Source organism: Archocentrus centrarchus, chromosome 17, assembly GCF_007364275.1.
Source record: "Archocentrus centrarchus isolate MPI-CPG fArcCen1 chromosome 17, fArcCen1, whole genome shotgun sequence".
Taxonomy (NCBI): Eukaryota; Metazoa; Chordata; class Actinopteri; order Cichliformes; family Cichlidae; genus Archocentrus; species Archocentrus centrarchus.
Window position 1 is genome coordinate 23851361 of NC_044362.1, and position 27449 is coordinate 23878809.

At 39.6% G+C, this 27449-nt stretch overlaps 1 protein-coding gene across 2 annotated transcripts in view; it reads right to left on the reverse strand.

The window, feature by feature from the left end:
- insra (insulin receptor a) overlaps positions 1-27209 on the reverse strand; it is a 61368-nt gene extending 34159 nt beyond the window's left edge. The window contains exons 1-2 of one of the 2 annotated variants that reach the window (XM_030751274.1): positions 25987-26074; positions 15696-16244 (exon numbers count right to left, since the gene is read on the reverse strand). In XM_030751274.1, coding sequence (XP_030607134.1) covers positions 15696-16244; positions 25987-26074 — 637 coding nt within the window. Of the gene's footprint in view, positions 1-15695; positions 16245-25986 lie in introns of both variants that reach the window. The other variant, XM_030751275.1, reaches the window with a different exon arrangement.
- Between the last annotated feature and the right edge of the window lie 240 nt (positions 27210-27449).

Sequence of the window (27449 nt, forward strand, 5' to 3'; positions counted from 1 at the left end):
TCTGCCCCCGCGACCCGGCCCCGGATAAGCGGAAGAAAATGGATGGATGGATGGAAGTTTATTTTCTGTACCCTTTCACAGCAGTATGTTCAATCTGCTGAGGTTCACACTGAGTGCAGCACCTTCTAAACTCCAACTTACTGCTGCCTGATCTTATGTTATTCTGGACGCTGCCTTTAGTAATAATCAGCTGTACTGACAGGTATCAGCATCAGCGTATGACTCGCCTGCTATATGGTTCTGGTGGCTGAACTGAGAGGTGCTCTCTAGCAGGGTAGGCAGAAGTACAAAAAAACAAAATCAGCAAATTTCCAGAATTTCTGCAGAAAAATGTACCATATTAATATTATTTGAGTTTTTTCTCTTGATTTTTATACATTTGGTATTATTTTGACGTGTATACGGCCTCCACTTTCTATCTTTAGCACAACCTACAGTACTGTGCAAAAGTCTTGAGCCACACCTCTTTTTTTCCCCTTTATATTTTACTTCCAAGGAGCCGGACTTTTAATTTTTTGAAGTGGTCTTGAAAAATAGCTCTCCAGGCTTTCTGAAAGTCTATCAAAGTTTTTCTTTGGACATTTGGCAGCTTTTTCACTCATTTTTAGTCCAGGTCCATTTTATGCTTCAGTATACTACTCTATGTACACAAGAGCTGGACTAAAAAATCAGAGGAGTGATGAATTGAAATTTGGAATATTTGGTTCAAATCCTCATCAATATGTTCGGTGAGTGTCTACAGCCATGTGTAAACCACAGTGGTGTTGGGGATCTTGTTAAAAGTGATGATATTATGAACAGTATAGATTCTGAACCGCTATCCAGTATCATCTGGAAACAGTCTGATTGGCAATGGCTTCATTTTTCAGCATTACAATGAACACACTGCCAATGCAGTAAAAACATGCCTGGATAGAAAAACACAGCAGAACACTATCAGTCATGCATTGGCGGGTTATATACTATGATACAAGCATTGGCTGATTGCCACCCAGGGCTGGTACTTCATTTTGACTGATGGTGTGTTTGTCACACACACACTCTGATGAAGACTTGTTTCTTTGTCTGCCAATGCACTCAAAGAATAATTTAATCTTATCAGATGACAGAGTGACTCAGTAGTTTTCTATGGTTATACTAGCACCACATAATATTTACACAGTTTCCTGGGATTTTGTTCTTTGTACAAGCTGGCACGCACAGTCCAACAACAGAAAAACAAAACAAAAAGAAACACTTGTAGAACCACACTGCAAGAAAACAAAACCTCCTCAACTTAAATTATCTTTGCCCCTTTGACCAATTAACACAATAATAAACATCAGTCTACACCATTTTTAGCAAGCTCTATAACAAAATTCAAATCCCAGACACTTAATTTATGATTTCACCTCATCTCAAGCAGTAATAGCTGGCATCTCTGCCCCGATACACACTAATTTCTGTCATTAATACAGAGCTGCCTGTGAGGAACAGATGCGATATTAGTCCCTGCAGCTCCCTCTGCACATGACTAATGAAACTGGAAAGGTGGCAATTAATCACGTTTTTTTGACCAAAGTCTTATAAGCACAGGAAATTCACTATAAAAACAAACCACTGACAATGACCAGCAACGCTTACTGAGTCATTTGCTTCATCATCACCCCTGATAACTTAGCACAAATGTTTAAAAATAAAGATCTGTATTTATCAGAGGGGGAAATTTATGATGGGGAATTATGTGGTTTACAGTTTAAAAATCAGATGGTAAACTAATAAAAACGCAAAGTATGATTGTTATTAATGAGACATTAGTTTTTGTGTTTAGTCATGATGTATTATATTCTCAAGTCTCTGTTTTGGTGAAATCTGATTATAGAAATGTTGACATTTTGAATACGCTGTGTAAAAAGGGTAAGTGCAATAAAGCAAACCAATTCGTGTTCATCCCATTCAATGTAATTCTTTGTCGTGAACATTTATTTTTGGGGGCATTTTTGGTTGCTGTATTCTGATATTAGCAATAATCATGATAATTAAGAATAAAACACTGATAATGGCATTAATTATTTCAGGCAATAAAACCACTTGCGCCCAACCTTGTTCAAGCTAAAGCAACTCAAGCCAGAAGAACAAAAAATAATTAGAGCTGTTGTGCATTTGTGAATTGTGCGACGGTTAATGAGCCGGGTTTATTTGTCTCATTTAACCACTTGTCAGTTGGTCTGACTCAGCAGCGGCAGCATCAGGGCTCGGTTAAGATGACTCGGAGAGCAACAGGAACCGTAAACAATTTCATTAACTGCCTCCGGCCTCTGTTAATAGAACAAAAACACATAAACAACATGGAAAAGCACTTTTTGTTTTTAATGTCGCGCCGCCATCACTGTCATCTGAAAGCAGGATATCCAGTCCGTCCGTGACTGGAATAGAAATGATAAACACTGCGCACTCATTGACGGGTGCCTGTTGGACAGGCAAATGACGCACGCCACGGCCTTGAATCTTCATTTCCTTCCAGGGTTCAATACCAGGGTCAAATAATGACAACCTGTTATGACATCAAAAGCATATCTGTTATTAATGCAACGTCACACCGCTGTTTAATGACCTCTCTTCTTACTAATAGGGCAGCATTAGAAATAAACGAGGGTTAATAGTAAGAAAATCATTTCTTACTGTTAAGAAAAGTCCCTTTAAATCCCTTTTTATAAGAAAATGTAGTTTCTTGGCTTTAGAATGATTTTAAGCTTTCAAAAAGCATCCAAACCGATCGTCATCAGTTTCTCTCCCTTTTCTTTTAATTTCTTTACTCAGGAAACCAAGGTTACTGTTGCTGTTGGATAAAAATAATCTTTACTTATGATGCTTGAATCTTTTAAAGTGCATATGTTTTATGTTTCCAGCAGAACCAACAACAGACCTTGTGGAATGAAAGAAAAATCTCGGAAACTATAAGAGAGTTAGGGATTTTCTGAGCGTGCAAATAATGAACATCTGCTTGGAATAACACACAATATCACAAAGGAAGATAAAACAAAGCAGCCATTTCAAGGAGTTATTATTTTTGCAAGAAGCAGTCATTATTCAAGAGCAAATGAGAAGCTTCCTCATTCACCACCTTTAAGGCACCAGGATGCCAAAATTAATTATAACTGAGCCTCTAAATCTGCTTCCTTTCACAGAAAACCATTTTCAGAGCACTACTACATGCTGTTTTTTTTTTTAATTTTGTAATTTATGTGCAGCCTTGGGTACAAAACAAAACATATTAGGGCTCGGCTTTGACGCATCAGTGCCAGTTTATGGAGTGAGTTGTTATGGATTCATACAAGAAGATCACACACTCACACACCACACACACCACACACACACATATACGTCACACTCCGCTCAAGAACAAAAACAATCTGGCATGGGAACAAAATATCACACAACAGCACAAAAATTAACACCCTAATCACGCAACCATAAATGACAAGGAACTGCTAAGACATACGGATCAAAGCTGCACGTGACTTGTTACAAGTAGATAAAAAGAAACATATTATTTAACTGGCTGTAAAACTGCAGTGAGCCCTTTCAAATCCACTATGGTGAGTGTGAGCGTGTATAGCGCTGAAGAACGCCTATCGGCCCTGCTTTAACAGATGCCTGAAATGTCTGGGATTCCATGGGAAGGCTCCAGTAGCTGAACGGCGAGGGTTCGCAGGGTGCAGCTCCACAACACTGAGTGCCAGAGCAGTTAAGTCAGCTTGAAGAAATAGGCTCATGGTGTGTGTCAGGGGGTCTGAGACTAGCTGCAACCATGAAGAGCATAGTTGTAGCAGAGGAAAAAAAAAGGAGCAGGTTTTAATGACTGGTGAATCTGTCCGATCTTTTCTGCCCTCCCTCCCCTTTCCTGCCCAATTACAAATCAAACTTTGGTGATATTAATCAGGTCAAAGGAGCCAGAATTTATACACAATTTCAACTAATTGGGTTTTAAGGTCCTCATACATCACCGCACAACTGAACTAGTGTTTGTGAGTTGTGGAGTGAGTTGGTGCCAGAGCCAATACAAATAAACAACAACCTCAGCTCAACAGCTTTACTCACTTATTTTGCTTCAAAGCAACACTGAGCATTTTTCTGATCTGATTCTTGCAGCCATTTTTGCATATCTTTGTTGCCCTGTTTCTGAAATGTCCTTCGTAAATGTACTTTTACTTATTTCTAATTGTATGCAATAAATGCAAAAAAAAAAAAGAAAAGAAAAGAAGACCCCATCTGTGGAGTGCTAAAAAAGAAAAATAGTTCAAACATGAGATTCAAAACGTCTGGATCGACGTCTGGTCCAACACTACGTGACATCACCAAACAGAGGTTTAAATCACTTAATAAAACAACAGCAGCCTGTATTAAGGAGCTATGATGCATTTTGCACAGTGTAAGTAAGCTTGCTTTAGCTGGTGGTTTAAAGGTAGAAAAGCTATTTACGGTCAGCAAGGACATGCTGTCTTTCAGATGTGGAGATCTGGATTTTCTACCTTTGTTTTAGTTTGAACAGCGTTTAATTTACTTCTTGCTGCTGGGACGTGCAGAAAGCTACAGATTTAAGCTTTAGGGATTAATATTATATAAAGCACAGGAAATCAACGGGGATGCCCTGAACAAGATAGAAGAAATGATTCATGTGATGAGTGGAGGAAAATATTGGGTTGCGTCTCAAATACAGTTTCATGACAAAGATGGTAATACTGGCAGTCCTTGTAGTTCATGGAGGTGATCTAGTGTCAGTTTTCAAAATAAAAACTATTAGTAATGAGTCATTTAAGACAGTTTAATAAAGTTTCTTTAAGATTTCTCACACCAGAGGTCACTCACATTTTTCAAATAATAAGACTTAGTAAGAAAATCCTCCATTTCCCTACAGACGGCTTTACGAGCGGCTAAGTTTGTCCTTTTTCCTGCCGAGGAAAAGCCTCCACAGGTCAACCTTTGGTATTTTGGTCTCATAAAAGTGTCTGCCGCTACCGAGGCGGCACTCTAGGCCTCGATGTCCATTCATAACCTCGGAGAGGAAGCGGACCAACAAAGACAGGAAACAATTGGGAAGAACACTCCGTGAACTTCTACAACCACCATTGTTTAGAATGGAAAGGGATTATGGCGCCAGCGCTGACTGTTGCGTGATGGACCTGCGAAAAGGTCGACTGAGAGGACGGCTGAGGTCAGCGGCAAGGTGGGGTCCATTCCCTTACCCCCATAGTGACCGGTGGCTTTGCTTTTCCTTCTGATATGGCCTGCATGAATGACTGATGTGTTCATATCCACAATTACACTACAATGTTACTCCCGCGTTTCCTAGCAGCAAGAATAAACAATAGCCGTCCGCTCTGTCTGTACACACACTTGCAGAGGTTATGTCCCTGTGTGATTTATAATCTGTCTGTTACACAGACACACTGACCCTGACAAATCTCCAAGTTCATGATTGAGCGGCAGATACATGCAGCATGAGCCAAGGCTTATTTTGGACGCTCCATTTCAAGAAAGGTCTGGCACCAGATCATCACCTGACCCGGCTCAGACTGATTTGCAACAATTTGATTGATTGTAAGAGTCTCAGCCCACAAACTCAGAAGACACACATGCTGAGTTTGAGGCATCTGGAAAGAGCCATACTCCACCCTATGGATGCTTATTAAATATGTAGCAGACACAGGCAAAAGCCGCAGAGGAGGAGGAGGAGGCACCCACTGAGTATCTCATCTCTGGCAGAGGGTAGATAATTAAACAATGTGTGTAAAATACTAGCCACCTGGGGTATCAAAGCACACTTAAAGTGTATCGCTCTGGGCTTGGTGACTGAGTTGCAACAGAGACCTTTTCAGACCACACTTGATTACAGCAACAACAAAGCAACATGAAAATCTGCTCAAATGATTAAAAAGAGATACTCTGTACTGCTAAAAAAAAAAAAATTATATATATATATATATATACACAGAAACTTTATATTCAGTTGTTATAGTCATAAATATATTGGTTGGTATTTACCCATGAACTGCTAAAACACTGTTACTGCAGCATGCTTTCAGCAGGTATTTGGTATTAAAGACTTTCAACACCAAACACAGAGCAATTTAATTCTTGCTTAAGTTGAGTATGATGGAAAACTATTCGGATTAATAAGGCCCTGAATTATTAAATATTATCTGACATTTCTGTTGAGACTTTGTACATGAATATAGCAATAAGCCCTTTAATTTATATAATTCATTAATGAAACAGAATGGACTGGAGCCAGACACTCAGCAGAACACAGACTGGCCGATTATCCAGTGAGAATTCAGTCATCGTATAATTGTTTGCTCTTTATGAGCCTCTGCAGTGAGCAGTGGTGACATTGTTTGTTTCAAGTCTCAGAGTGCTGAAACAGTGTCAACTGTCAAGACAATCACACTTTCAGTTTGCAGCATGCAGCCTGCACAAGGACATTAAAACATTTTGAACCAATACTGCGGTCTCTGTGTGGCAAAAGAAACACTTAAAGCTGACCTAGTGTGCTTCTCTTATTTGTCATATGAGTACCATTAAAAGAGTGAATGCTCCTATTAAACACAAAGTTTTAAATAATGAAGTCAGCACAGGAGCAACAGTTTGTTTTTTTCTACTCTTGGCTCTGTATGATATCAGTGATTAGTCGATCTTTCCAATGTGGTCATTTCAGCTCCGCAGATCTAGCTGTGAGCTCAGTGTTTTGTTTGTTAGGGGCAGCCAATCAGAAAGACAAAAAAAAAAAAAAAAGAGGAACTAAAACAGCTTGTTTCACACAAAGGATGACCTCGGGGCTACGCTGAGCACAGTGTAAGATTAATAAGGATTATTTTAAACTGTGAATCTTGCAAAGCTACTCAGGTTGACTATTGAAGAGCTAGAAATTTGTATTATAGGTCTACATCACATAGATTTTTTCAGCTAATGTGATACAGATATTTTCTTCATCTGCTCCATTATATAAACTGCTCCTCTTCAAATCAGGGCAAAACTGAACTGTTCACTGTAAATCACATATCGTAAGAAATATTGCAAATTCCAATTTAATTTTTGTGTGTTGATTTAATTAAGAAGCAATTATTCCTTCTGGCATCTTCACCTAACAAATAAAAGACTATTAGATATGTAAGACTAGGGGCACTGTAGAAGCAACACTGCATATGATTCCTCATCTCTCTCTCTCATCTGATAGCCACAGTGGAGAAACATCCATCTGTCCATCAGTAGAGTTCAACAGTGGAAAATATTAGGATCCCAAGTGGAAACCCCTGATTTTTTACTGAAGCACAGCCAACACTTTCAGCTGCCAGTCCCTTTAAGGACTCAGGCTTAGCTGACTTCTTAACAGCCAAACAAGCTGTGCCACATAACAGCCATTACCAAACCATAATCAAATGCCCATTATCTTCAATTGAGCATTGGCAAGAAATAGCACTTCATTAAAAGAAAACAGACTCAAGTGAAATATTTCCCTTGACGCCAGCTCACAATTTCAGTTTTTGAAAGGAAATAAAGGCCTGCTTTGTTTTGCAGTGTGTCTGAAACGCCAAAAGACGTCAGATATTAACAAAAATGGGCACAGGAGCAGGAGTTTTACAACTATCGATTGTTAACGGTAAACCAAGGCTTTCGAAGTGGGTGTTAATGTTTTCTTAGGAGTAACCCTGATATGCTCATGATGTGCATGGATTTGGTTTGCACAATATTAGATGTTTATTTAAGCAGGTGTGCATGCATTCAGCTTGTGGAGACCACGTGGATATAAAATTTTAGGCTGCACCTTACCTACGCTGAAGCAAATTCAGCTGATCCCAATGTCAGTCAGTGGTTTAAGTACAAGAGAAAGCAGCTGCGTTGAAAGAGATCTTAAAACTAAATTATAGCCTACACAGACACTGTATGCAGTGCCAACAGATCCAAAGAAATACTTTAAATTATGTCAAATCCATCATTTACCACAAAAGTATCTATGACTGTGGATTCAAACCTACTTCTTTGATCAAATAGCAATGATCGCACTATACTGTATGCTTAATATGTGCCTAAATTATTACAATAAATCTGTCCTGTACCCTAAATATTCCTGGCATTTACTTCATAGAGGAGTTCCCCCCCCCCCCGCAGGCTTCCTTCTGAATGGCTGGACTTGTGGGCTGTTTAAAGCCTCATGCTCTGGTGACAGAAACTGACGGCCCCATCATCTCGGTCCTGACACTGGCCTGCGCTAACCTTTGTATGCCTTTGTATTTCTTGAGGTTCTTTTTAATCTTGTTTTGTGTGTATTCAAGGGGAGTCATGTTGAGTACATGTCTTGTGTTTAGTTTGTTCACCCAGGGTTAGGCAGCATTCCTTTTTGCATAAACATCTCTGTTCTGTTTGTTCACTTTGGCTTTAATGCACCATGAAGTGGGTTGCTTTCTGTTTATTGACACATTTTCTCCTACATGAATAAATAACTCACTCTTCATTAATAAACTTTTGTTTACACTCCCTTTATTCTTTTATGTTTTGCTATTTGATTAATAAAAAGAGGGAAAATACAAACGCTGCACAACAGATCCTGCAGTATTTTAACTTGACTTCATTTCACAGTACAGTTCTGTTGTAGCATGTCACAAATTACACTGTAAGAAAGTCTAATGAGTGTCAAGTGGCAATGATACAGCTCCAATGTCCTGGCAGTTTCCCTAGACTAATTTTAGGCAAATATTTGGCTACTGGTGTTGGATAATGATGCGGCATGTCTTAATCTGTATGGAAGTGGAATGTCGAGGACATACTGCCTTCAATCTCCAAACAAAAACCAGGCAGCTATGTGATCCAGTTTGGTTTAATAAATGGCCCTGTTAAAACGTGAGCTCAATCAAAACATATTTAATCAGCTTTAATTTAACATAATTTTAGTGTTTTGCTCATTATTATACAGTTTTGGTTTGTTGATATAATAATTTCAAAGTATTGTCTGTTCTGGATCTAACTAAATGCACTAATTAATCTTTAATTTAGGCGTCAAGCATCTAATAGAGGGATTCTGTCCAAAAAAAAAAAAAGGTTGTTTTTTTTCCCCCTATAATATTCACCAAGTATAGCTTTTTACATGTTATTAATGTAATAATAATAATAATAATACATTTTATTTATAGGCACCTTTCAGGGCACTCATGGTCGCCTTACAGGTAAAAAAACAATCAAAGATTAAAACAGCAAAAGAGAAAACACAGCGTTCCAGAGATGGGGTGCAGTATGACAAAAGGCTCTAGACCCCATAGTTGCTAAACGGACAGAAAGTATAGTGAGGAGCAGTGACAAAGAAGAACGAAGTGGGCGTGAGGGAGTATAGTAATGGATTAGAGCAGCAATGTAGGGGGGAGCAAGGTTATGAAGAGATTTGAAGGTGAGAAGAAGAATCTTGTATTTGATACGGCAGTCGATTGGAAGCCAGTGTAGGTCCTGAAGGATGGGAGTAATGTGTTGAGTAGAGGAGGTTCGGGTAATGATACGTGCAGCAGAGTTTTGAACCATCTGTAATTTACGGAGATGTTTGAGTGGTAGACCAACGAGAAGTGAATTGCAGTAATCCAATCGAAAAGTGACAAGGGCGTGGACAAGAGTTGCAGTACTGGCAGGTGTAAGAGAAGGACAGAGGCGATTAATGTTACGTAAGTGAAAATAAGCAGACCGAGTGGGGTTTTTGACATGAGCCTCAAAAGAAAGAGTACTATCGAGGATGACACCCAGACTCTTAACTTGGGAGGAGATGGGGACAGTGAAATTGTCAATGGTGAGTGTGAAGTGACTGGATTTTGCAAGGGTGGATTTGGCACCAATCAGCAGGATTTCTGTTTTATCATTATTCAATTTGAGAAGATGGTCAGAAAACCAAGAGTTTATTTCAGAAAGACAGTCAGAAAGGGATGGCAGGGGGAGAAAAGCATTTGGTTTAGAAGAGACATAGAGCTGGGTGTCATTGGCGTAACAATGAAAACGAATGCCGTATTTCCTAAAAATATGTCCTAAAGGTAATAAGTAAATAACAAAGAGAATAGGACCAAGGACAGAGCCCTGAGGAACACTGGAGGAGACTGGGGTGATGAATGACTTGGCAGTTTTGAGCTGAACGTATTGGGTGCGACCAGAAAGGTATGACTGAAACCAAAGAAAAGGAATACCTGTAAAACCTAGTGAAGCTAATCTGTGAAGGAGGATTGAATGGGAAATAGTGTCAAAAGCCGCACTAAGGTCGAGAAGAATGAGTATAGTTAAGAGACCAGAGTCAGCTGCCATTAAAAGGTCATTTGTGATTTTAACTAATGCAGACTCGGTGCTGTGTAGAGGACAAAACCAGACTGAAATTCCTCGAAAAGATTATTATTAGAGAGGTAATTGTAAACCTGGTTGGCTACAATTTGTTCAAGAATTTTAGCAAGGAATGGAAGATTAGAGATGGGCCGAAAATTATTCAAATTACTGGGATCGGCCCCCTGCTTCTTTAACAGTGGAGAAATAACAGCTGTTTTAAATGACGAAGGAACTTGACCAGAAGTAAGAGAGAGGTGCATATTATTTGTTATAAGTGGGGACAGATGTGATAAGCAGATTTTGACCAGGTAGGTCAGCAGAGGATCTAATTGGCAGGTGGAAGCTTTGGATTTCTGAATAATGGCAGATATTTCACTAGTGGATGGAAGCAAAAAAACTAGAAAAGGTAATGGCTGGTGAATTACAAGAGACTATTTGGGATGAAGCAGATACAGAAGGGCTCTGAGAGGCTAATTGCTGGTGGATCCGTTCAATTTTTGAGTTGAAGAAGTTCATAAAATTATTTCAATGTTCAATGGTATCACACGATAGCAGTTGAGGAGGTTTGAGGATAGAATTCAAAGTAGAGAACAGTATTTTAGGATTTGCTTCAGCAGATGTAAAGAGTTTAGCATAATACTCAGCCTTGGTTGTAGACAGATGCTAAACAAAGCACAACCAACAAATATGTAATGGAAATATTCAATTTCAGTTCCAAAGAGCAAATTAGATGTTAGATTCAACTCATTGTCATTGTGCGCACAAGGCACACAATGAAATGATGGTTCCAGATCACTCATCCAGAGACAAGCATCTGCGGTCATGCAGCCAGAGACCAGCGCTACCGTTAGGCAATGTGGTTTAAGTGTCTTGCCCAAGGACACAACGCAGCGCAGGGACAGGACCTGCAACCTTCTGGCTGCAAGGCGAGCGCCTACCCACTGCGCCACTAACATTACAGTTATGAGGAGGGAATAGGGTGTCTTTGCCACTATTATGGCTGTTCACATGGCATTTTTGTGCGAACCTGTAGCTAAACCTAATCAAATTTGGTAATGAGCATCTCCGGCTGCAACCATGCCTCACCACTTTCCTAGATGGAAGCTTCCAATTTGGGGTAAAAAGGAGGGGGAATCTGCGGCGGCTGCTCTTGGAGAGGCTCAAATTACCCCTGTTATAGAAGCAGGGAAGGGAAATGGGTTGTGACTCCAAACATGGGAGCTAAGCCAAGCCTCGTGGTTGTGCAGCTTTGTTTTTTGACTACAGAAAGAGAGAGTGTGTGTGTGTGTGTGTGTGTGTGTGTGTGTGTGTGTGTGTGTGTGTGTCCCACAGTCTCCCCTGGCACTCGGAGCACTTAACCAGTGCCTAAGCAAAGGTTCCTTTAAAAATAACAGTATCATAAATTTTGGTTCTTCTTTTATACTAAAATAAAATTAAAAAAATAAAAAGCACTATAAGATTTAAGTATTGAGCATTGGAAAGAGGTTTACTTTTTTAAATCAGGCATATACCTGCATTTACATTTAACATACACGCATATTGCTTTGCATAATAAGTGCAACTAGTTTTTGGAAAGCATCTAACTTGAAGCACCCCTGTAGATCTATAAAAAGCAGTAACAGGGCACATCTACAGAGGACACCAAATGCCTTGCACTGTGCCCTGTGGTTCTAGCTGGGACTTAACAGGTCTTTTCATGCTTTAGTGAAAGTAGGCAAAAAAAACCACAGGTCACAGACCACAATACCGCAGGCCCATGATGGGAAATCAGCACTCGCCTGTCAGCATCTGGGCTTGAATCATCATCTTGATTAGGAAATCGTCTGAGACTTTTTATATAACACTTCCGGATAAAGATTTACTTCACCACCACCACAAATTGACAACAGGTCTTCTGGTCCTATTCTGCAGATACTTCAGACGGAGTTCAGATGACTGAGTAAGTGACCTCAAGCAAAAAGTCATTAGTGGAAAAACTATAAAGACACTTGCAAAACTAGCACCACTACCTAACAATGAGCCACAAGCTCAGTTTCATGGTTGTTAATATTCAAACTGCCATGGGTACTATTCACTGAGAGCAAGGAAATGGCTGCAATCACAGCACTGTAAGATGGTAAGGGATGTATGGCCCCTCCTCGGTTCAGCGATCATCGTTCCCTTTTCGCATAAATGGCTTCTTAGGCTCTCTCCTCAAACCAGTGCCCTTCCCTGTCTGGGAGGGGCACTCAACACTGGCCTGCAGGTGTAAATAGGTAGCAGAGTCCCAGCCTAACGAGGTTGTTTGGTTTCCCTGATTTATAATTAATAGCAATCCTTTTCACTCTCTGTGTTTATACACCCCTTCAGTATTTAATCATTAGCAATTATTAAACTCTGGCTCTCTCTCTCCCATAGTGTGTCTTTTGTCCTGTCTCTCTTTGTTCTCTTCTCTTTACCCTCACTCTCAACCAGTCCCCTCCCTGAGCCTGGTTCTGCTTTAGGTTTCTTCCTGCTAAAAGGGAGTTTTTCCTCCCCACTGTCCCCAAGTGCTTGCTCATTGGGGGTTGTGTGATTGTTGAGGTTTCTTTCTAATATTGTAAGGCCTTTACCTTACAATATAAAGCACCTTGTGGCAATTGTTGTTGTGAATTGGCACAATATAAATAAAATTTAACTGGATCCTCTTGGCACTTAACTACATACAGGGTTCTAGCCAGAAAAATAAATAAATAAATTAAGCTCGGGGCATGTGTGTGTGGGGCTAAAACTACTGAGCATGCTAATTTAGAGTGGTCCTTGGAGTGGTCCAATTTTTGGTGTTTTGGGGTTTAAAAGTCAGAGACGCTGTGATTGGAAAAAATGCATCTAAGCTGTTTCGATACTCCTGACGTGGGATCACCTGACGGTTTTGACTGAAACTTGCAGCTTTGCCTAAGGTGCTAGTTTAAGTCATTATGCAACTTTACTGTTGATAAAATTGAGGAAACCTGCAGTCAGGTGAGACAGAAGAAGTCACTTGGATGAGTGACTTCTTATGTCTCACACCAAAAACACTGCGTCCAGAACAACAGAAATCAACTTTCAGTGATTTTCTTACCTAGATCATTGAGCATTCAGCAAGACATAAAGTAGGCAGTATTGTGTAATGGTGAGGGCCAAGTTGCTAAGACAGCGCCCATGTGCAAAATTCTTCTCAGCACTTGAACTTGAAGTCTTTGTGTGCAAGGTGCAAGCCTGTTATTTTACAGTAAAAGGGCAGAAGTGCACTTAGGGGGGAAATGCGCAACGTTCTATGATGTCTAGTATCTTCTATGCAATGTTAACACAACATAAGAAATAATGATACTACAGTTTATTGAGAGTCATGGTCAAAGACCAACTGGCGAGATGTTGCATCACATTAGAGTACAGTTCAAGCTGGATTGACACAGAGATTGGCCTACTTATCTAAACCTTGCATGACACAGCTCTGCCTTTTCAACATCAAGAAGACAGCACATGCCTATTTTTGTTTGTTTTTTTGTTTTTTCCCTGTAATTTATATTTATGCCATTTATTCTGACACAAAGAGATTTTTTTGGTGTGAAACAGTTGCCCTCGTCTGCTCTTATGTGATCTGAGTGGAACTGTGTAAATGCTAGACTGGTTAGACCTGTGGCAAAAGGCAATGGAAATAATGATGTGTTGATGAAGTAGCTGAGGGAGCCAGCACAAGGAGCTGCCATAATCACTTGCAAAAATCACAATAAACTAAAAGGCGAACCTAATCTTTAATGTTAGACACCGTTTTTTATACAGATTGTGTCATTTTCCATGACACGTAACTTCTGGATTGCAAATGCAAAATGGTGACATAAAGGAGACAAAAACTAAGCTAAATTTATCTACGTATAAAAACTGACTTTAGAATAAATCTTGACTTGAAGTCGACAAATTAGGACATTATTTAACAAGAAATAATCACCCACTGTGCTGCAGTGTTTAGTCAATTAAGACCATCAACTGCCTGTTCGGGCTGAGCAGCATTTTATGACAAAAGCAGCAAATAATATTACCATTAAGGTTCAAGCTTGAACCTGACAATAAATAATTTTGTTGTGGTATTCAGCAGTGTTTTAATTATAAAGAGATCTGAATGTTTCAGTCTCTCCCTTAATTAATTAAGAAATGCATTAAACGTGATAACCATGACTTTCAATATTCATTATGAATTTTGCCTACAATGACACTGAAAATCAAGCTATAAATGACGATTGTGCTGCATTACATTTTGTACTGAAGCTCTTGTTTTGTGCTGTGCTGTAAATCTAGAACACCTTTACATTGGTGACCTTTCAGCTGTCACTCTCCATCAGGCTCAGCTCGAGCCAAAAAGAAAGCCTTTGGTCAACAACAGAAGCAAAAGCAATTCACCTATGTGGAAACAACAAATACATCTTTCAACAAAATGGGCACAGCTTTAGCTCTGGCAGGCCACAAGTCAAGCTCAACCACCAATCGGTGCCACAGCACATCAGCTGATGGCTCAACTGAGTCCCTTCTGCACATCCTCTTGGCCAGTATATGGAATGCCAGTTAAGGTGCTCCAGCCTGCATATAGTTGCTGCCACCTCTGCAAGCTGCTCTGCAAACCCACTTCCACCACAGCATCTTAGCTTAACGCTACTTTATAATCCATGTCATATCTGCTGTCTTTAACGACTGCTATGTTATGAGGTGCTCCTGTGCTGCCCTGCCTGCCCTTCCAAACAGCCATTCTATCTATAGAGGTGTTCATGTTCTTTTGTTCACCACATTAATATGAACAAGGGTATAAACACACAAGAGAAACAGGTCACTGTCAAACTGTATTATTTAGATTGATCACACAGCTGAATTCACACTTTCCTAAAGTAGTTTCAACATAAATTGCAGGACTGTTTTTTAGACTGTAAAGGTTTTAGCTTTGTGCATCTAAACTGGCAAGTGTGGACTTAGAAGAAGCAACTCATAATAAATTTCAATTTCTAATGAATGAATTTATATTTAAAAACAGTTGCTGCATAAGAAACTTTATGACCACCTGAGTGTCTGAAAAGTTTGGGATGAATGGGTGGACAGATTGACTGGATTGTGTTTCATTGGTTGGTTGGGTGGCTGGCTGGCTGGCTGGATGGATGGACGAACGAATGGTTGAATAGATGGATGGTTTATTTGGTAGATGAATGGATGAGGTGGATGGAAGGATGTGTTGATGGGTAGTTGGATGGATGACAAACAAATAGGCAGATGAATTGATAAGTGGATGTGTGGATTCGTGAGTGTATGGATGGATGGATGACTCCAGTTATACCACCACAGGTACCAAGTATTTTAGTTTTAGTATATAATCATAGGAAAAGGCTGCTTACTTCTTTGACAGTGGTTGTGGGTCCAGCAGCGTTCACTGAAGTGTCCGTTTATGGTGGTCGTCTGGCAGGTGGTTTTTCCGACTGACGCCCCTGGACACACATCACCACACTCTCTGTCATTCTTGTTGGCCACAATGTAGTTGTCCTCCACCGAGTCCAGGATCTTGGACCAGTCCAAAGTGGAGAGATAGCAGAGATCTGGATTTTTCTCAATTCTCACAGATCCTCTGGTGATGTTCATCAAGCTATGGAGGCCGATCTCTCGCAGCTGGAGCATCTCAAACATAACCAAGGCATAGTTGAAGAACAGGTTGTTGCCTCTGATGACCGTCAGGTTGGGAAAGAGCTCACTGAGGCTCTCCAAGCCATAAACTCTGAAGAGCAACAGATAGTCAGTGATCACTGTTAGTTTGGGGAAACTGAGGCCTTTGAAATCCTCTGGTCTGGTCCTGAACATGAGCAAGATCTTCAGGTGGCCTTCGATCACAGTACAATTCTCAAGCGTCTGCAGGTTGGTCACATTGTTGCGGATGTCCTTGCTTGGACAAACTGAAAAGATAATCAAGGAAAGACAGAAACATTTTCTTTAGAAAAAAAGATACCTTTTAGTACAGCTTACAGAATAATAAACTGTAAATTGGTGAAAACAAGTCTTAACAATGCTGGGCAGAAAGGTTCAAATGTACAGTACACTGTTAAGAGTGATGAAACTGTGATGCACTTATGAAAAATGTTTTGGCTCTTGGGTGTGAACACAAAAAATTTCCAAGGACAATTCATCTTATGTGTTGTCTGCTTTTATAACTGCTGAACATGCGTTACACAAGATGTCTGCTCTCTGCACAGGAAAAACAAGGTTGAAGAAGTCAGACGCGACAGTTTTTTTTTTTTTTTGGGGGGGGGGGGGGGGGGGGGGGGTTCTTGATAGTTAGGAAGTTATTTCTTTCCTGAAGAAAAAATATGTGGCTATGTCCCTAACTTTGATAATGATCAGAACATCTTCCCTGACATTTTGTTTAACAACCACGTATCTGGCTGTGAGCCTTTATCAAATATGGAGCGCTGTCAATAATCTAAGGCTATGCTCATCTTTGGTTACCCTGAATTAATTTGTGGAGCTGCTTCTGTAACTCAGGATCATAAAAAAAGTATTTAGCTACTGCATTAAAAATATTTGTCCTTTGTAATGGCCATGTATTGCACCAGCAGCAGATTTGTGGCTTTGTCAGTGCTCACCCAGACACATGATCCTGTTCGATGAGAAATTCCTCAACTATGCCACCCTGCAGACGGGTTACATTTTTTCTGTCTACTGTATTGCAATGATGCAAAACAAGAGATTAATGTAAGACTGAAACTATCAATTATTATTTTGACACCACTGGAATTAATTAACGGCTCTTAAACTATTGATGACTAAGTGCCAGTTTAGGGAGCCAGCATAGGGTTGAAAGCCAAGCAAACACAAAAACACTTTCAATGGGTTGATTTGTAAACCAAATTGATAATTTTTTTTAAAAACAATTTGTCTTCGTGTCGTGCTTGTTGTCATTTATGAACTGATGAATTTACTTTTTTTTTTTTTAATTTAAGTATTTTGGTAAATTAATATTAGCAGATGTATTTATTTTTTCATATTAGTTATAAAATTAGAAAAGCAATGATTCATTTGAGACTGATGTTTCCTTAAACAAGAGAAAATGATTCCCAGTCTCTTTCTCAAAGCAACAAATCAAAACTGGAGCTTGGATTGGGTTATTTTCCCCTCTCATAACCATATATAATGATATTGTTTGTTTAAGGTCTGAAAGCTGAAAAATCTGACAATTATTTCTGTTTTAAATGTTTCTTAATGGTACAATTTTGGCATTTCTTTTTAAATGTCTTTCATATCCAACAGGGGATTATTGAGTTCAGAGGTTTAAAATTATTTGAAACTGAGAAAAGCAGCAAATTTACATGTGTGAAGCTAGCTGCAGCAGAAATGGTGGCTTTTTTTTTTTTTTTTGAAGAAATTAAAATCAATCAAAATAATCAAAATATTTGATCAAAGCTTCTCTTTCAAATAAATTAACTGCTTTGGCTTTAGATGAATCCACAGTATGCTGCACAGTGTGCTACAAAAAAAATGTTCTCTGTACAGGTGCCACATGGGTCACCCCTTAGTATTATAGTTCACAAATCACGCTGGAGGTTCGCGCTCTGCTGAGAGCGAATCCCATTTGTTTACCAAAGGACCAACTGCTGAGCTGGGCACATCAATCCGTCAACCAATCACCCGTGTGGAGACGAGGTGTAACAGTTAGGTGTGCTTCTCTTTATGGCAGGAGCTCATTTTACACCTTCTGTTGCATGACAGTACAAGACTAGAGGCACACAAACACAGAGTCCAATCACAGAGACTCTGAACAGCAAGCTTTTCTCTCCGTGACCTTAACCAGGAAGCTAATTCTCCAGCAATTATCTGGAGATGAGCCCACAACTCTGAGCCTTCTTTAAAACTGAGCGTAAAATGTTCGAACGTGGGTTTCAGCTGCAGCCCACTAAAAGCAGCTCAGCTTGTTAAAAAGCGCATTTTGCTTTTTAAACTATACAAAGATTAGCAGCTCTCCTTGAAAGAGCTGCTAAGTTGTAAGCACAAATGACTGGCCACAATCCTTTACTTTCAGCACATCTACTTCAAATTCTAACTTTTCTAATCAAACTGACTGAGAAACTGCCAGAAGCCAACAGTAGACATTTACAACTACAATCCTCTCTCTGTCTCATGCAAGGCCCCACACACAATCAAGTGAAGCCATTAAAAAGAACAAACAACAGTCAAAGTTTACAATATGTAGGAGACAGTGGCCGTGTAGTCAAAGCTAAGGCAAAAAGCAGAGGACTAAAGGAGAAGGGGAATAATCACAGGGCGGTGAGTCCAAGCTCCTATCAGTGTACACTTTCAGCCAGGCCAGTATTTTTAGCACCACATTCCCAATAGAGAATCTAATACACTGTGGTCGTACTGATAGTAGCTCACATTGGAAAGTGGAGCATAGCAGGCCTGGTGTGTAAGTGAGGAATTTTGGAGCAGCAGCAGAGAAAGAAACTGTCCGAGCGGTCTTCTCCACCTGTGAACACCAGTTCAAAAACAAATCTTTGGCAGAAGAAGGAGCTCGGGGTGGGGGGTGTAAATTTAGCCCATGACAACATGCCATGACTCAAACTAAAAAAACCGGGCACACCGATGAATTTAAATGCTCCCCATATTGTTGAGAAACAGAACAACTGGGACATATCACAAAGGTTTCTATTGTGAACAGGCCAGCTCCCACTCTCCATACATCCCTTACTCTGAGCCAGAGAAGACTGAAAAGACTGCTTTGAATCATCAATTAGAGTCATTAGAGGGGCACATTTCTATTCACCACAGCCATCATGTCTCTCACTGCCTACACCTTTGAGAGCGAGCTGCACTTTTAAGATTAATTAAATAGGAGCAGTATGATTACCATTTTAGCCACACTAAGAGCAGGCAGAAAAGTATTAATAACAACTTTGATAACCAGACAAAATCACAGTGTAAATGTTTTTCTTGAATTATGTTTATTATGAGTAACATATCCCACAAAAAGAAGGGAGAGAACAGACATCAATTCAAACCATTCTTTTAGGCAACATTTTTTTTTAATTATGAAAAATTGGGTCTATTAACACCATTCATGAGCAAAATAAATAGTTGATTTTGGCCTCTTTTGTTATCATTTAAAGATCAAATAACACTAGCACTATCCAGACTCCATTTAAACACCCACAATAAAATATGGAATATGTCTGGGTTATCTTATCGGGATGAGGGAAAAATGCAGATCATTAGAGCTGAAACAACATTCTGATAAGTGGTAAGTCAAACAAATAATCAGCTTCTCTGAGTCGCTGATTTGCTGCATTCCATGGAAATTATTCACTGTAAAGTGAATATGCTTGAGTTCTGAACATCTGATTGAAGAAAACACTGAAGACACATAATAGACCATTGGACACTGTGGCTATTTTTCTGTATTTTTAACATTCCATAGGCCATTCTCACATGTAGCTCTTTCCTCACAGAGAAAACTGCAAGTAAACCAAAATATGTCACTACAAACCACATGAGAATGTTCAGTACACTTATTGGCCAAATGTGTCCAGAGTGAGAGCAACAAAACTAAACACAGGCAAAAGGTGATGTGTTCTGGACTAATGGATAACATGGAGAATCTATGCCTAACATTCATACTCATCTGGGCAATGTTTTAGGCAAAAACTGTCCTCTGCATATCTATGGTACTCAGCTGCATCCTAGACTGTAAGACCTGGCTATGGGAAGGTGTTTAGCTCAAATGCACACTTGGTAGTTGGGTTGGATTGAGATCGGATCACCTTCTCACCATAAACGAAGTTAATTTGGAACCAGACTGAGACTACCTCCTCCAAAAGGTCTTGGTGCAGTTGTCAGTTTCTCACACATGGATTCATGATAGATAGATACTTTATTGATCCCACTAGGGAAATTATTGTGTTACAGCAAGAAAAAATACAATCTACAGTAACTAAACATCATTGTGAGAGTGCCAACAATGAGTGTAAAACTATACATATAGAAACAAAAATACATAAAATATAAAATCGTAGTAAAATCGTAGCTCTGTGTATGGCTTATTTAGTGAGTCGCAAATACACAACACCTGAAATACAGATTACAGGTTCTACAGTTTTACGAGTGTTTACAGTCCTAGACTAAAAGAAAAATCCAATAAAGAGCTCAAGTGAAAAAAGTTTTTAATCTAAGACTAGGCTGAGCCTATAGGTTTTACTTTCTCTAACCAACAGTATAAAACTTCAAGATGATCGGCCAGTTCACTGTAATGTCAAAACAAAGAAAAGCAGCAATGTTTTCAATTTGAGAAGCTTGAAAATTCATTTCACATCAGAACACAAGCAGATTAATTCTCCCTTAACCAGCTCATCAACTAATCGCTCTAAAAGCTCTACAACACATTATTGCATTCAGGCCCAATGGCTGATGTTTGAAGGTGGTCTGGTTCATAATGTAATCAGACCATCATAAAAGTCAATCAGGGAAAAAGGAAATCCATAGTGGTTTATCACATTTGAGAGAGAAAAAAAATCTACCCGTAAGATCTGACAGTCAACCCCTGTGACCCGAGTTATGCAACTTCCATGTCCTAATTCTATATTATAATGACACCATGCAGCAAATAAGACCACATAATTAATTTTATGAGTAAATGCAGTGAGAATTATGATGTTATTGTCCTCAGAACAAATCCACACAGATAGCAGATTGTGAATGTCTCGTGTAAATCCGACCTAGCGCACAAGTTAAAGTTTAATTTGAATGACCATGCACTAATCTATAGCTCACTGAAGCTTTAATGCAGAACACAAACAGTGTGCATCTCTGTACCAAAGGGAGTCACAGTCTGTCCACTTTGTGCTGAGTGGTACTATGTACAAAAACCACAACCCTTTCACTACAACTGCAAACATCGACAGGAACAGACAGCTTCTGATGTAGAGAAGGAAGTGGATCGGGGGTTCAGGCTGTTAGGCTGATGGTATATTATCACTGGGCCTCAATAAGCATGCAGGAACATAAACACTAAGTGATTGCAACACTTCCCTTTTCTAAGTTTCACTGTTGTGTTGTTTTCTCAAACACGGCTAAAACTAACTGAAGATTCACAAAGTGACATACAACGTGACCCAAGAACAGTTGTAAAACCTACTAAGTGGAAACAACTTCTAAATACTCTCATTTGAATTACTAAAATAATTTTTCATTCTTTTTCAATGCAACATCGTGTGCAAACAATTCTGACAACTGCTTTAGCTCAGTGTTGTATTTAGTACGAAAAACTGCACCTATTTGCCTTTGAGAGGCTCTGAGCACCAAATACAGCTCAAAAGTTTGACATATTTTTAACTGCCCAACATCGGATATTACAACAGCTAGAAAGTGACATTACTACAACTCTCAAGAGATGCAATTTTCTTGAGAAATTGGTCAAGAGTCAAAGCCATCCTCACCAGTGTGGGCTGTCTTACAAGAGCCTAGAAAGCAGGCACAGGTTCAGAGTTCATCATCAAATGTGTCAGCAGTTTGGAAGCAAGGCACGTTAACAATACAGTACAGAAAAACAAGGAATAAGTTAAAACCAAAGTAATTCGAGCCTCAGTCTTTAAATAGCGTGAAACTGAGTAAAACAGAGAGCCGACCACACCACAAAGTTCCCTCTTGGGATTGTGTGATTTGTATACTGTGGCTGTGGGCCAAAGATCATTTAGTACCCACTCACACATTATTTTCTGCTGGTTAGCAATACAACCCCTTTTTATATAAAAATATGAATCACAACCCTGTTATTTTTCCCTCATTTTAAATTTGGGGCATCTGTTACTTACTAAAACTGCTGACACAGTGCAGCAGTAGCCAAAACAGCTAATGTCAAAGTACTACTGGTTTTAACGACCAGGATTCATAAGATGGCTTTAAAAAAAAAAAAAAAAAAAAAAAGAAAGAAAGAAAACCTGCAGAGGTCATACAAACAGCGTGAGCCCTGAGGTAATAATTACCTCTAAAGTGTGGAAGCACAATAACAAGCATATTTTCTTTAAACAAGGGCACAATGTCAAGGGTGAAGATCAGAAACTACAAGGTTTCACTGTCAGACGCATGTGCGGATAAAACAAATGACTGCAGGTGTTCCAGATTACTCAGTTTTCAAACAGTGCATAAATTTCAAACATAAACCTGCCAGCCAGGATTAGAGCGCCATTGTTTAAGGTGACAAGTGCAAAAATCACTCTATTGTATACATGTCAACTGCACTTGTGACTTTGGTACTTGAGGCCACAGTGGCAGTTTGTGTGTAGTATGTCTGATGAGGTGGAGGGGGAGGACAGTTTCATCACCCTACAATTGCTCTTCTCGTCAGGTGGCGTAAATCAAGGGCGCTGCATTGCTGCTCGAGTTCACGATCAAAGTGGTGCTTGACAACAGGGTGCCGGTGGCTTCATGGCGAACCCCGGCTGTTTAACGCTCTTAAGGTGATATGTTATCACCGCACAACAATAACACACCTCGACCACCTGAGGTCTTCAAGCACCATGTAAGCTGCTTGTACCTTTCAGGAATTGACATAAACAGTCGATTGAATACTGATCTCAGGGTATAATGTGGCATTAAAATTGACTGCTATCATACCATGGACATTTGCTATACGGGACAAGCTTTCATTAAAAGAAAAGCCGTTTCTGTTTCAGGCTTTTGACTATAAAGAAGGTTTTGATGAAACACAAAACAGTTATGTTTTCGTTCCTACAAGGGTCACTGAAACAGATAATTCTGTAATCCTGCACACAATGAAACCTTTAGATGACAGTTTACAGAAATGTGCGCAGCTCGTTGATTAGACGTACGTGTTCCTGCCCTTACAAGTTGATATTTAAATGATTCTTATTTATTTATTTTTTTATATATAATGACACTTTGTTGCTTCTAAGATGCACTGATACTCAAAGCACACAGTGCCACACATCTCACTGACATTTAAAATATGATTTCATCTTTACAGAACATGACGAATACTTTCAAATGGCCCTTAAATACACACGCAATACATGTTTAATCTCGTCTATTAGACTGTGCTCAGTTTTTAATGTTTTCTGAGTGTTTTCCTATTTTTAGAGCAGGACTAGTCTGATTTTTTCCTCATATTTAACAACTAGTAAATAAGTCAGCAGGAACATCCCTAATGGTTATCATACAGTGAAAATCAATCATTCCAACCCCAAACTAAACATCTGTTTTTGCTGCTTTCTTTTAAAGAAATGAAAATTATTCAGTGAAGTAAACTTTTGAATATTATGCAAATTTGTTTTATTGAAAATAAAGTTCAATTGTGAAATTTGCAGTCTTTTGAAATCTTTGGATTTCACTAAGTTTCCTTTGTTTTCTGAAATGCAAACCTCTGGACCTTTAAGCCATATTTTCAGTTTCTTGTATGAAAGATTGGTAATTATAAGTCTTGTTGACTGCTGCTGGCATATCAGCAAAGAAAATGATACTGGCCAATGGCTGAGGCAGAGGTTCATCACATCAGTTTTGTGGTGGCTAAATGTTCAAAGTGTGATTAAAAAAAGAAAGAAAGAAAGAAATGTATGTAATTTCAAGTTCCTATTCAGTTGATGCTTACTAAATTAAATAAATTCACATTGCCATTAAACATAAGTTTCCATTATTAAGTGAATTCTTCCATTCAGCTGAGCTGGTCAGTAACTAACAAGCAGCTCAAAAGATTTTCTGACTTCAACACTGGTCAGTCCAGCTTATGAAATCGAGCAGTGTGAGGCCTGTCAGTGGTTCACCCTTAAATCTGAGAGAAACGAGAGGGGTGGGGGGCTGCATGTTAATTACACAACTTGCTTCGGATTTATATCTTCAAGTTCTTGCTCAGACTGGTTTGATGGCATCGCTCCAATCGCTCCTCACTCAAATCTGATGAGAGGCAAGAGAGCTGATGCTTTTCTTTTCGTCAGAGTGCCTCTTGCGTCAAACAAGTGCGGTATAGTGAAGCAGTAGGGGTGGCAAAGCTACCTGGGGCTCGAGACTGTTTGTGCACACGCTGTATAAATGTCTGTACATACACGGGAGGGGCTTCTGTTTATCTGTTCATCTGAAAATGTGTTTGTGTGCTTGTGCCACAGGACTGTACCAAAAAAACAAAGCGTTTTTTTTTTTGTTTTTGTTTTTTTTAAGATTTACAGGATTTTCAGGATTTATAAGAGACAAATATAAAAACATTTTTACTTTTCAATTGTGCACAAAACTGACCACCATGTAAATGGACACGCAACCCTTTTTTGCAAACAAACAACTTGAAGAAAACCGAGTAGTGTACTGTTCACATCAGACTTTTGACTTTCACATAAAGGCATTTAAGCTGGATTTAAAGTCTTATTTTTATATTAAGTTGGTTTTGGTTTGGCTTTATTGTCAAGCTGCTATTTTAAAAAAATCAACACTTTAGGAGTAATTTTACTGTATAAAACTCAAGAAGTATTGACAGATGGAGCAAACACAAGCCAGTATTCTTCCACCGAGGCTATGCCAAGCACTATTTCAACAAGTTATTCTGGCTTGACAATAGGGAAACAACCCGATGCGTTATTTACGTATTAAAAAGGCTAGAAAATTCTTCTTCTAACCTATAAATCACAGATAATCTCCAATGAATCATCCGCTGATAAAAACTGAACTTCCTGGTATATGGGGCAATGACTGATCTCTGTCATGTCACTGCTATACTAGTAAGTCACCTTTAAAATGCACTGATTATTCAGCACCAAGCAGTCCCACACCTTTCCAATTTCCTGATAATAAAGATTCCAACAGTGGAAAACTGAGTTTACAGAGTCATCGTGGTGTTTTAAGAAATGCGATTGTAAATGCCGTTCATTCATTCTTATCACCGGGGCTGGCGAGTATAAAAGGGATTGTGAGGGGGCTGTAAAGTGGACTTATTGTCACATTCCTGCACTGACCACAGCAACAAGCCAAGCTTAAGCATCTACAATAACAACCAATTAATTCTACTAAATTCTCAGACTACTTACTTAATTTGTTTACAGTTTCTACAGGCTCACACAGCCGATAAGTGCTAACCTTTGTCCCTTCAAAGCAGGGGCCGTCTACAGCACCGCTGCTGCAGCCTGCGTGCTTTTTTATCAACTCACATCACTAACAAAACAAGAAAAAAAAACAAAAAACAATCCGTATGCCAATATTGCAGCAGGGTACTCGCACTAACCAGCAACATTAAGAGTAAAAAAAATAAATGCTGCATATATTTTTAAATTTGCACGTAGTAACAATTTCGTGGGTGCAAATATTTGTAGATTAAAAAAACAAACAAACAAACAAACAAAAAAAAAAAAACAGGATAAATCATTTATCAAATCGATCTCCCAGTATCTTGGCACTATTAAAACATACGTAATGATTTTTTGATAATTTTCGTTAACCCAATCACCTGCAACACACACGCTTTTGCGCAATACGTCACTGCAATTTTTGTTGTTTTTAAAAAAGCGTAAATCTATGTGCGTTCTCCCTCACTTTGGCGAAACTTTTGCTTTCTTTCGGCGTAGAAAAGATGCAACCGGCTCGTTATTCTGACAGTTTCACACAGTTAAAGGACTTCACATGAGGTTAGCAGAAAATATTATAATTAGTGTTACTTACTCTCTGCACCCGCTCCGTGACAGCTCATCACAAAGCAGACCGCGGTCAAAACAAACCCCAAAGTCCGGAGCCACATTACTGACACCATGCAGCGCTGCTCCGCGTCAAATTCAGAAAAATAAAACCTCCGGCGAGGAGGACAGTTCGCACTGGAGAGGGAAATACTTTCAGGAAACTGGTTTTGTTTTGCGGCGTGAGCCAACAGGTAAACAAAAATAAATAAAAGACATCCCGGAAGATGGGCGGAGGAACGAGCCCAACCAACGTGCACAGTCAAACACAAGCTAGCGGTGCTGCTGCTAAAGTTAGCCACCTCACTGGGAGGGGGGGGGAGCCACCATCAACAAACACCAACACGGGGTGTAGATGTTCTTGTTATGACTCTAAGTGATTTTTGGTTGTTATGCTGGCCCAGCTCGGTATGTCCATGTTGTTAAAAACAAAGAGCAAAAACAGCCTTGTTGGTTGAGAAGCAGCTAGCGCTGGTGCTACAGTTGAGCTAGCTAGCCTGGCTTCTGCTCCGCTCCAGCTCAGGCCACAAGTGAAGTTTGCTGCGCTTTCCAGCAGCCCTGTCTGGCAATTTTTACTTAAAGAAATGCGACGCGTGGCCACTCGCCCGCAATGCTTTTCACTCTTAAAATATAGAAAAGACACATGCATGAAAATCTTAATAAAAGTGACCTGTGAGTTAATTCACAGAGATTTTTCCTTTTTTTTTTTTTTTTTAGGAGCCGTTTGCTGCTGACTCGATGGTTGTGGCATGCGTGGCGTAACGTTAGCGTGGGGGGAAAAAGAGAGAGAGAAAGACCGAAAAAAGGGGGGGAAATCCCGTCAAGTCCCACAGCGAGCACCAAACAGCGCAGTTTTCATGTTTGTGTTGTGAATTTTGTCTTCTGGCTGGAAAACTTCCTCCACAGTCCGTGCGGATAATTCAGGCAGACCTCCGCTCTCCGAAAGCCTGACAGCCCGGACTTCGTCGCAGATCAGCAGCACTCTCCTTTTTTGTTTGGGAATTTTAAAAAATTAAAACAAATGTATATACGCGCTCCAGCTTGTGCTGCACGGCTGTCTGCTGCGGCCAAAAAGTGTGTATCTGGACGAGAGGAAAAGTAGGTTTAGCGGAGTTTGTAGTTATTATTTTTTTTTTTCTTTTCTTTTCTTCTTCCACAGACAGAGGTAGATTGTAGAGTCTCCCTGGTCCTGTAGGATCCCCTTCTTCCCAGCCCCTCCGCCAGTAAACAAACCCTGCCAGTGAGCCAGATGGGCTTGAGGGGAAATACGGACTGGAGCTTATTGGATTACACAATAAACTGATCCTACTGTCAGCCGGGAATGCGTTAGAAAGTTACAGTTACTCCTACAAGTAATCTGCAACGAGGAGAGCTTCACATCGAAGACTGCTATAGATGTACTGCCGCGTCAGTTCAACTTTAAATGTGCTTAGTGCTCAAAATACTCCACTG